The following is a 10,910-nucleotide window of genomic DNA, read 5'->3' as shown; positions in this document are numbered from 1 at the left end:
CGCTGCTCACGTATGCGTTCGCTTCTGCACGCGAGCTCAGCGCATTTAAAAATTTTTTATTTTTTCTTATTTATTTTACCTTTTATTTTGAATTTTTACACTGTTCTTTTTTTTTTTAAAAATGTGTCACTTTTATTCCTATTACAAGGAATGAAAAATCCCTTGTAATAGAAAAAAAGCATGACAGGACCTCCTAAATATGAGGTATGGGGTCAAAAAGACTTCAGATCTCATATTTACACTTAAATGCAAAAAAAATAAATAAATTTGTAATTAAAAAAAAAAATTAAAATGGCCCTTTAAGAGCTATGGGCGGAAGTGACGTTTTGATGTCGCTTCCGCCCTGCAATGATATGAAGATGGGTAAGTGGCGGAAGGCACCGGAGCGCGACGGGAGGGGGGGGGGCGGCCCCCTCCCGACGCCGATAAAAGTGATCTTGCGACGAATCCGCTGCAGAGACCACTTTTATCTTGAAGCGGAGCGCCCGCTGAAGAAGAGGATACCGGGGTTATGGCAGCTAGCTGCTGCCATATCAACGATATTCCTCTTCAAAACACCGACATATAACGACGGTGGGCAGTCCGTAAGTGGTTGAACTAACTAAAACTAAATTTTTCACCTCTGCGCGCTTCACGTGCCGCATTTTCCTTCCTCCACAAGTCACGCCTACAAACAGATGCCCCGCCCCTAATTATAACAAGACTCCGCCTACAGAGAAAAAGTGTCCCTATTAATTTTTTCACAATGTTGCCAACTATGCGTTTGGGCCTGGTCTGAAGTAATTCAAAGGGGTGCATGTTGGTTCTGTAGTATCTAAAGAACTTGGCTCTGTAAATGCAGTATGGCGTATGAAGTAACACTGCTACAAAGGGTTAAATTGGGAAGGCACAGAGAAGAGGAGTGTAGCTGCTATGGGTAAACAAGTAAAAGAACAAGCTTCAAGCAACCAGTCATTAAGCATGGTACCTGGATAGGATGACAGGTCCCTCCGGCAGCGAGGGGGGCGATGTTCTGGCTCCCTCCCGGTCCGTATCCAACCAAATCCAAACCCACGTTAAGGAGATCTATGGCTATGAGGTATGGGAAGGGAAGTATTGAGTTAAGAGCACACATGAGGTCCACACTAGGTGCTTGGTGGGACCCCATGCTGTTACTGGGAGTGAGGTAACAGAGATACGCTGGACTGGTGGAGTGGGAGCAGGCTCAGCATGTCCCTCCTAATACAAACATACAAGTTACCATGTGTGGTGTTAAAGGACAACATACTTTTCAGAGGAACTCTGTACTTTATTACTGCACACAGTGAAGGCTCATCTCTAGGTTGGGGATCTGCCCTAATGTTCGGTTCTTCACATGACCGCAGTTTCCGACTGGACCCCAGCATTTGATGAGCGCACTCCGTTCAAGAGGTGCCCCCCACATACAGAGGCGCAGGTGACCCCGCCCACATGCACACCGACATAGTTAGGCATAAAATATACCTAGCATAAAAAACACTTGCTTTTCCCATTGCTGAAGAGCTGCATATGGGGTGTGGAGCTGGTCATAGAGGTAAATGGCTGTATGCCCATGCTCATGTAAACGCCAAGGCCAATGCTTCTCTGCATCAGCTGTACCCATGCCTACGCAAACAACGTACTTTACCAAACGTGAAAGTTTTGCATTTAGGAATTCACCTCCAAGAGCATGCTTTTTGTAAACACAAATGCTTATTTGCATTGGCATTTCCAAAAACATGCTTATATGATGTACATGTGCACAAAAGCGTACAGCCATTCACCTCTATGGCTGCTTGTATGACCCACCTGTGGCTCTCCAGACATGGGAAAACAAGGATACTTTTTGTCTGCTAAGCAGATTTTATTTACAAAACAAAAATTATCACAGATATTAATTTACTTATAAGCATCTTCCATTGATGGTACTGACGATCGGAATGTCATCATATACTTGCGGAAGGTATCATCTCTCAGTCCATAGATTAATGGGCTTAGAAGCCGGGGAAGACACATGAAGAGCAGATAATTAATAAAATTGATAAAGACTTGATACTTTTTCAGGTAGGTTTCGGTGACAAAAGAGCTGAAGGACATCATACATAATATCAGCTGAAATGCATGAAGCATGATCGTCTTTCCAGCCTTGAAAGCCGATGACTTGTCAGAGCCGATCTTTCGTGCAACCAGCACCACCTGTATATAAGTGTAGATGATGATGAGTGCTACCGCAGAAAAGCTAATGGTGATGCTACAGAGTGTGATGATGCCTTGTTCCTGAGTCCCCATCATTGACGCTCGGCTACAAATCACAGACAGAGAGAAGACTTTCTTCCCAACCCTGGAGCCCAGGACAACAATGTCTGCCAGGTTAAATATCAACGCTACTGCCCAAATACAAGCAAGGGTGATGGTGGAGCTCTTTGGAGAGCACAGCTGGGTGTGTCTCAGCGGAAAGCACACTGCCACATAGCGTTCCAAAGACATGACACTTAGATTGTAGGGAGTGACGCGGAAAGTCGATGTGCTTATCGTCAGCATAATGTAGCAGATCGAGGCTGGGATGTAAACATAATACATGTAAGCTACATAAAGGGCAAAGGCCACTATGAGATAAAGGGTATCGTTAAGAATCATATGGATGAAGAGGACATAGCGAGCCTTCTCCTTAATATAAGCAGTGGTGAAGAAAGCGTAAAGTATGACCACAACAAAATAGAAGAAGATGCAATGACTCAGTACTAAGATGATAAAGCAGGTCATGTCTACAATGCCAGCAGTTTTGAGCAAGGACACATCGGTAAGATTGGCAGAGAGAAAAGTAGTATTTTCCATTGGATAACTATGCTGGTAGCCTACACCTGTAAAATAAAATAGTATATGATAAAAGGGAAACTAGACAATAGGGTAAGGGCTGCGAGAAGGATGCAACCACATTAAGCGACTAATGTTTCAATAAACCTTCCACTGCTTTATACTTCAATCCAATTCTAGCAAAACTTTGCAAAAAAACAAAACTTAGAGAATGGTTAAAATTCAATTTTTTATTTTTATTTTTGCTGTCCCTTTGGGAAGTTTTTCCTTCAATTCCTATCTTGAAATACAACAGGAAGTGATATTAGGTCTGGAGTAAGGATGAGCTTGGGTTCTGCCTGAACCTAGAAGTTAGCAGTCATTGCAGGGGTGGACTGACAACTCATGGGGCCCCCGGGCAATAGGAGATTATGGGGCCCCCAGGCAATCAGAGATTATGGGGCCACACAGTATACACACACACAGTATACAATCACACAGTATACACAGACATGTTTCTATTGGCTGAGAAGGTACTGGAGAGGTGGGGCAGATTTTTACATACTGTCACTGGTTTTACTGAGGCTGGCAACCCTGATGGGGCCCCCTAGTGGTCCAGGGCCCTCAGGCAGTGCCCAAGTGGCTCAATGGTCAGTCCGCCCCTGAGTCATTGCTGAACCAATGAACCACACGCATGTATACAAAGGGACGGGGATGCTTGTAATAACATTGACCTAATATGGCCATGTTCCCATAATAGGTCATTGATGTCATGAGTATCCCCATCCCTTTAAGTATGTTGTCAGCTGTGGTGCAGGCAATCTCCCGCAGGTTTGCATGAACTTGGGTTTGGACTGAACCCAAGCCCATCACTATTCTAGATGATAAGATAATTTCTCACCGAGGCAATTATCAGGACAAATTTCCTTATTGGAAGACTTCCCCGTTATGCTTTTTTCAGGGGTAATTCTAAATTGTGGATGCCCAGTCCCAGTGACAATGGTCGCCAGAACAAATAGAGACAATAAATCCCTAGTGGAGGACACATATAACAATAAAAACCTGCCAGGGGTTCTAATCCATCCATTCTTTATCCAACACAAACAAAAGAAAATGTCAGCGAAGGAAAGTCACCCGGTTTACTTCCATGGGTGCCATAACAGGCCGCCCCCTCCCTTCCACCTGACACCCTCATCAGGTATTTCAAGCTCTGCTGCCCCTTTTGGGAACCTGCGATGGCCACGGCGGGTGTCAGCAAGGAGGGTGATCATCATTGGATTATCATCCCTGCAAAAGTTAAAGCTAGAAGCGATGAGCATTTGGTCACTTCTGATTTCAGCACTGTCATTCCCCCGGCTGCTGTAGTCAGGGAAGAAGCTAACAAAGCACTATCTGTGCTTAATTCATTTCAGTAGAGTGCAGGGGTGACATTAGGGGTCTACTTTTCTTATTTCTCTTGGACATGATTGGGTGTTCAAAGTGAACATAGTTCCCCCGTATTTACTAACAGACACTATACAAAGCAAAGATTCACTTAGCTGAGCGAACAGCCTCTAATCCTTTATTAGATAGGTTCTGTTGCCTTTTCAGGCATACAATGTATATAGAATGTGCATTTTCATTCATAGGAAAAATATATGTATATTTGAAATATATATATATTTTTTAACTGGTACTATTAATTAAGGGAGCTTGCTTAGCTACACATGCTGGTATACTATATATATATATATACAGTGGGGCAAAAAAGTGTTTAGTCAGCCACCAATTGTGCAAGTTCTCCCACTTAAAGAGATGAGAGGCCTGTAATTGTCATCATAGGTATACCTCAACTATGAGAGACAAAATGTGGAAACAATTCCAGACAATCACATTGTCTGATTTTTGAAAGAATTTATTTACAAATTATGGTGGAAAATAAGTATTTGGTCACCTACAAACAAGCAAGATTTCTGGCTCTCACAGACCTGTATCTTCTTAAGAGGCTCCTCTGTCCTCCACTCATTACCTGTATTAATGGGACCTGTTTGAACTTGTTATCAGTATAAAAGACACCTGTCCACAACCTCAAACAATCACACTCCAAACTCCACTATGGTGAAGACCAAAGAGCTGTCAAAGGACACCAGAAACATAATTGTTGACCTGCACCAGGCTGGAAAGACTGAATCTGCAATAGGCAAGCAGCTTGGTGTGAAGAAATCAACTGTGGGAGCAATAGTTAGAAAATGGAAGACATACAAGACCACTGATAATCTCCCTCGATCTGCTGAGTTGCAACCAAAGAACACCATACCTACTGTGAATCATGGGGGTGTCAACATCATGCTTTGGGGCTGTTTCTCTGCAAAGGGAACAGGACGACTGATCCGTGTACATGAAAGAATGAATAGGGCCATGTATCGTGAGATTTTGAGTGCAAACCTCCCCCCTTCAGCAAGGGGATTGAAGATGGAACGTGGTGGGGGCGCATGCGCGGATGCCTGAGAGGTTAGATATGCCTGCTTAGAGCTCCGCTCCAGGGCCGTTTTCGCCGGAGGACTACAGGTCCCAGAGACGCCGAAAAGCATCAAAACCACCTGGCACTTACCTGTAAAGCACTCAGGTACTATTAGAATGGTTTTGAAAGGCACCAAATCTAAAATTAAGTCTGGTAACATTAAGGAAACACCGGCCCGTCAGTTATCCAAGATGGCGGCGGCAGTTACCTCACAGCCCAGCACCTCACATACTGCCAAGCCACTGAAACTCAATACAAGCACCATAGATTTTTCTGGAGAGTCTGATACAGACATAGGAGACTCACAAACAGCATTACAAACGGATTTATTTAAAAAATTTGAGCGTATATTACAAAAAGCCCTGAAACAGACGTCAGACCACATAACAGATAAATTAACAAGGGAAATTAGAGACCTGGGGCAAAGAACAGCTGAGTTAGAAATAAGGATGGATGATCTGGAAAGTCAAACACAGCAACATGAATCAGAATTTATGAACCTGAAAGAAGAAAATGCTGTATTACAGTCACGTTTAGAGGACCAGGAGAATAGGGATCGTAGGGCTAACTTGCGGATTAGAGGTATCCCTGAGAATGTCCTTGATGTTCAAGCCACTATTACTGCACTATTTCAAGAACTACAACCTGGTATTCCAATAGAGAGATTAGAAATGGATAGAGTGCATAGAGCTTTAGCTCAACGTAGAATAAATGGCCCTCCTAGGGACATAATTGCTAAAATGCATTATTATCGCACTAAAGAACAATTGCTCGCAGCAGCCAGAGGAAAGGATACTCTCACCTTTCAAGGTCATGTATATCAGATTTTTGCAGACCTTTCTCCTATTACAGTGGCAAAAAGACGTGCACTTAAACCCCAGTTACAAGTACTTCAACGTCATCAAATTACTTATCATTGGGGTTTTCCTTTTTCGCTCAGATTTACACATTTAGAAACTAAATATATATGTCGCTCTTCAGAGGAATTGCAGTCAGCCTTGATTGAGTTGGGCCTAAAGGACCAGGATTCACCTAAAGATTTACCACGCAGAAGGTCAGCCTCAGGTTCACCTCAGCAAAATGCAACAGGAGTACATAACTCTTCGACCTCTTCGCGTCAACATCTACATAAGCGAGGCCGCTTTGACAACTCTTCCCCTAATAATGAAGACTCAATGGACTGATATATATGTTTTTTTTTTCATATATATATCTGTTAAAGAATGTTTTCTATTTGACTCTTCAGTATTATATTATAACCTATTTCAGTGAACCCACTATTCACTATACCAAGATTTCAGGTTTTTGGACTTCCAGTCTAAATCTTGTCTTTAATGTCTATGCCATCCATAACTTTTTTGTGTGAAAATATATTTTTTGTTTCCCCCCCCCCTCCCTTTTTTTTTTTTTTTTTTTTTTTTTATTACAAGCTTTTTACTAATAATTTTTTTGATTACACTTTGGTACTTGGATATGACCAGCACTTAATATCCTATCTTTTAATAAAGTGTATGCGTATCTTCATATATGCATGTATACATAAGTGTATGGATGTATATATGTTTGCATATATATATATATATATATATATATATATATATATATATATATATATATAATTCCCTTTTTTTTTTTTTTTTTTATGTATATATATGTGTATATATATATATATATATATATATATATATATATATATATATATATATATTATCTTTTTTTTTATTTATTTATGTATTTATTTATTTTTATTTATTTATTTATTTATTTATTTATTTAAATTTATTTACTTTGTATTTGTGTATGTGTATGTATGTGTATGTATTTGTGTGTATATGTACGTGTATGTATATGTGTATGTGTATGTGTGTAATTATGTGTAAGTGTATGTATATATGTCTGCATATGCGTATGTATATGTATATGTATATATGTATATATATGTATGTATATGTATGTGTGTATGTATGTGTGTATTTATAATATATATATAAATTTATTTATTTATTTATTTATTTATTTATTTATTTATTAAAAGTTTTTTTTTTTTTTTTTTCTTAATTTATTTATTCAATTTTTATTATTATATGTATATTTTTTTTTTTTTTTTTTTTTATTATTTATTTCTTATTTCTTGCCACGATTATTATATAAATTAACAATCTTAAGGCCGGTAGCGATTTAAATAATTTAGTTTGCCTAAGATTGTGTCTAATATTATAAGTTATAGTAGTATATTTTAATGGAGCTGTGGTTCTCCGGCGAAGTTCGTCCTTTCGGAATTTCTTGTTGCCCCCCTCTCCATCCTCAGATTCTCGCTGCTATTATGTGGGAGTCTGCGGATGGTTTTGGAGCCTCTTGGAGTCTTTTGATTACTCCTCCAAGTTGCTCCCTTACCCTAGCATTTTGCTTTTTTTTATGCTTAATATGTTATCATATTGGGATTACTCGATTGCTAATTATTCTCTCCTATTCTGTCCTTTCTTTTCCTTTTCTTTCTCTCGGGGTGGTGTCCTTGACTCTAGTTATTAATTGTATTTCATATGGTGTTATAGTCATCTTTGTTCTATTATGGCCCCGATAAATATTCTATCCTTGAATGTTCAAGGATTTAATATTCCGCATAAACGCACAAAAGCAATGAGATCTTTCTCAGCCAAGAAGGCACACATTATTTGTCTGCAGGAAACTCACTTTACAGATAAAGCTACTCCTAAATTTCTTTCCCCCTCTTATCCACAATTTTATACCGCCTCAACCACAGTTAAACAACGAGGGACTCTTATCGGATTTCATCGTTCTATGCCATTTACCCTTTTAACTCAACTAAAAGATCCGGAGGGAAGATACTTACTTCTCGCAGGATATATATTAGATATGGCTGTCACAATAGTATCATATTATGCACCAAATAAGAGACCAGAATCCTTTTTATCCCATCTTTTCCAAATTGTAGAAACCCACAAATTTGGCACTGTAGTTTTATGTGGAGACTCAAATACAACAGTTTTCCCCTTCTTAGATAAGTCTCCGCCGGCACCCGTCAATAGGTCTACTAATGTAACCCTTCAACATCTACTTACTAAACATGGTTTGGTGGATACATGGCGAGAGCTTAACACTACTAGTAGACGTTTTACACATTATTCCTACCCACATAAATCATTCTCACGCATAGACCATATCCTAATCCCTTATAGCATGACCCCTGAAATTTTATCTTCAAACATCATACCCTATACATGGACAGATCATTGTGCGATATGCACATCCATTGCATCTACTATACCCAGATCCCACGATACTAATTGGTGTATTAATGACTACACATTAACTCACCCTTCCCGTCGTAGTGAAATTGAAATTGCGCTAAAGGATTATTTTTCCTCCAACGATACCGGAGATACTTCTGACACCACGTTGTGGGAAGCTCACAAAGTGGTTATCCGTGGTAGACTAATACAACAAGCTAAAAACCTCAAAAGAGAACGTAAACTTTTGTTTGCAAAGTTGGAAGATAACTTTAACTCTTGTCATTCCGCCTTTCAATCATACCCGAATGCCATTAATAATACTAAATTAGACAAAGCACGTCTTGATCTAGATTTATTTCTAACTGACTCAGCAGACAAACTTATACGTAAACGACAACACATTCAATACCTTAATGCCAATAAACCCACCACCTCCTTGGCAAGAAATTTGAAATCAATAGATCAAATACGGACCCCTATACGACTGAAAACGTCAAGTGATGCGTACACTAGTAATCCAATTAAAATATTAGAAATATTTCGATCTAAATTAGCTAAAGTGTATTCCTATACTCATGATTTTAATCAAACCAATGCAGATACTCTTTTCTCCAATATCAAACTCCCTACTCTAGCTATTGAACAACGAGAGAGACTCGAGTGTCCTATCACAAATATTGAAGTTCAGAATGCTATAAAAAGTTTGAAACTTCATAAAAGACCGGGCCCCGACGGGTTTTCAGCATCATATTATAAAAATTTTGAACACATCCTAACTCCAGTCTTGACTAGAGCCTTCAATTCTATCTTAGCAGGACACTTATTTCAATCTGAGACATTAAAATCTATTATAGTTATGATTCCCAAACCCCGTTCAGATACTACCTCTTGGACTAATCATCGCCCTATATCCCTACTCAATTTAGATATTAAGTTGCTTGCTAAGATATTGGCATCTAGATTGAACAATATTATAGGTCAACTCATACACAGGGACCAAACGGGTTTTATGCCCAAGAGACAAGCAGGAGATAATATAAGAAGATCCCTTTTACTCATTCATGCAGCTAAATCCAGACGCATCCCAACCTGCCTGTTATCTTTAGACATCAAAAAAGCATTTGATTCAGTCACCTGGCCCTATATGCAGTATATGCTTCAAAAATGGGGTTTCGGAATACATTTCCTGACTTGGGTTTCCTCTCTTTATAACAATCCGAGGGCTTATATTAAATATGCCGGATACAAATCGACAGTGTTCGATATTAGAAGAGGCACGAGACAGGGCTGCCCCCTTTCCCCGTTGCTTTTCGCTCCGCTTATAGAACCTTTAGCACAACTAATCAGATCTAATCCAGACATCAAAGGTATTGAATTGGGTGGTTATCAACATAAGCTTTGTCTTTTTGCTGACGATATTCTTATTTTTTTATCACATCCCCATATTTCCGCCCCTAATCTTCTTAACGTACTTGATAAATTTGCACATATTTCCGGGCTCTTTGTAAACCCCGTTAAATCAAATGCGCTAAATATATCTTTACCACTATCAGAGCTTCAACAGGCTCAAATTTCCTTACCATTTAATTGGGTCTCTCATAAATTACCATACTTAGGAGTATACCTCACATCCTCACTTTCTGATCTTTTTGCAGTTAATTATTTACCTCTATTGAAACAAACCACAGGCCTCATGAAACAATGGTCCTCTCTCCCATTGTCATGGTTGGGACGGATAAATACTATAAAGATGACGTTATTACCGAAATTTCTATACCTATTTAGGGTACTTCCGATTTCTATACCATCATATTTCTTTAGAATTACACAAAGTAAAGTGTTGTCGTTCATCTGGGGTAACATTAAACCCCGTATATCTAAATCCACTCTGTACCTTAGCAAAACATGTGGAGGCCTGGGGTTACCAAACTTTTCCTCTTATTACCATGCTGCACAAATTTCAATTTTAACTAAATACCATTCTAGGGAAGAAATACCCCTTTGGGTAGCTATTGAATCTATTGATAGCGACCCCATATCTGTAGCCAATTTGTTATGGATGCAACCTAGAGATAGATCTCATCTATTTAACCCCATTACAAAACATTCATTAACTATTTGGGATAAGTTTAGTAAAATCCATATGCTTCAATCTATGCACAATCCCCTTCTTTCTTTTCTAGGGAACCCAGCTTTTTACCCTGCTTGGAAATTTCCAAAGTCATTTTCAGCTTGGTCCTCTACAAACTTGGTCAGATTATATAAGCTAGTCTCTAACGATAAATTTCAAACATTCTCTACTTTATGTGATAACAATGAATTACCTTGTAATGAAATATTTCGTTATTTACAAATCAAAAATTTTTATA

General features: G+C 39.1%; 1 protein-coding gene across 1 annotated transcript; it reads right to left on the bottom strand.

Annotated features, from left to right (window-relative positions):
* Window positions 1–1,896: 1,896 nt before the first annotated feature.
* LOC141129750 (odorant receptor 131-2-like) lies at window positions 1,897–2,832 on the bottom strand. Its single transcript, XM_073617836.1, has one exon. The coding sequence runs from the start codon at window positions 2,830–2,832 to the stop codon at window positions 1,897–1,899; it is 936 nt and encodes a 311-aa protein (XP_073473937.1).
* Between the last annotated feature and the right edge of the window lie 8,078 nt (window positions 2,833–10,910).

The sequence above is a fragment of the Aquarana catesbeiana genome, linkage group LG02 (genome assembly GCF_042186555.1).
Source record: "Aquarana catesbeiana isolate 2022-GZ linkage group LG02, ASM4218655v1, whole genome shotgun sequence".
Taxonomy (NCBI): Eukaryota; Metazoa; Chordata; class Amphibia; order Anura; family Ranidae; genus Aquarana; species Aquarana catesbeiana.
This window is presented reverse-complemented; position numbering and strand designations above follow the sequence as displayed.

Bases quoted from the DNA above. Each gene is read 5' to 3' on its own strand.
- LOC141129750 (XM_073617836.1), bottom strand. From the start codon at position 2,832: ATGGAAAATACTACTTTTCTCTCTGCCAATCTTACCGATGTGTCCTTG.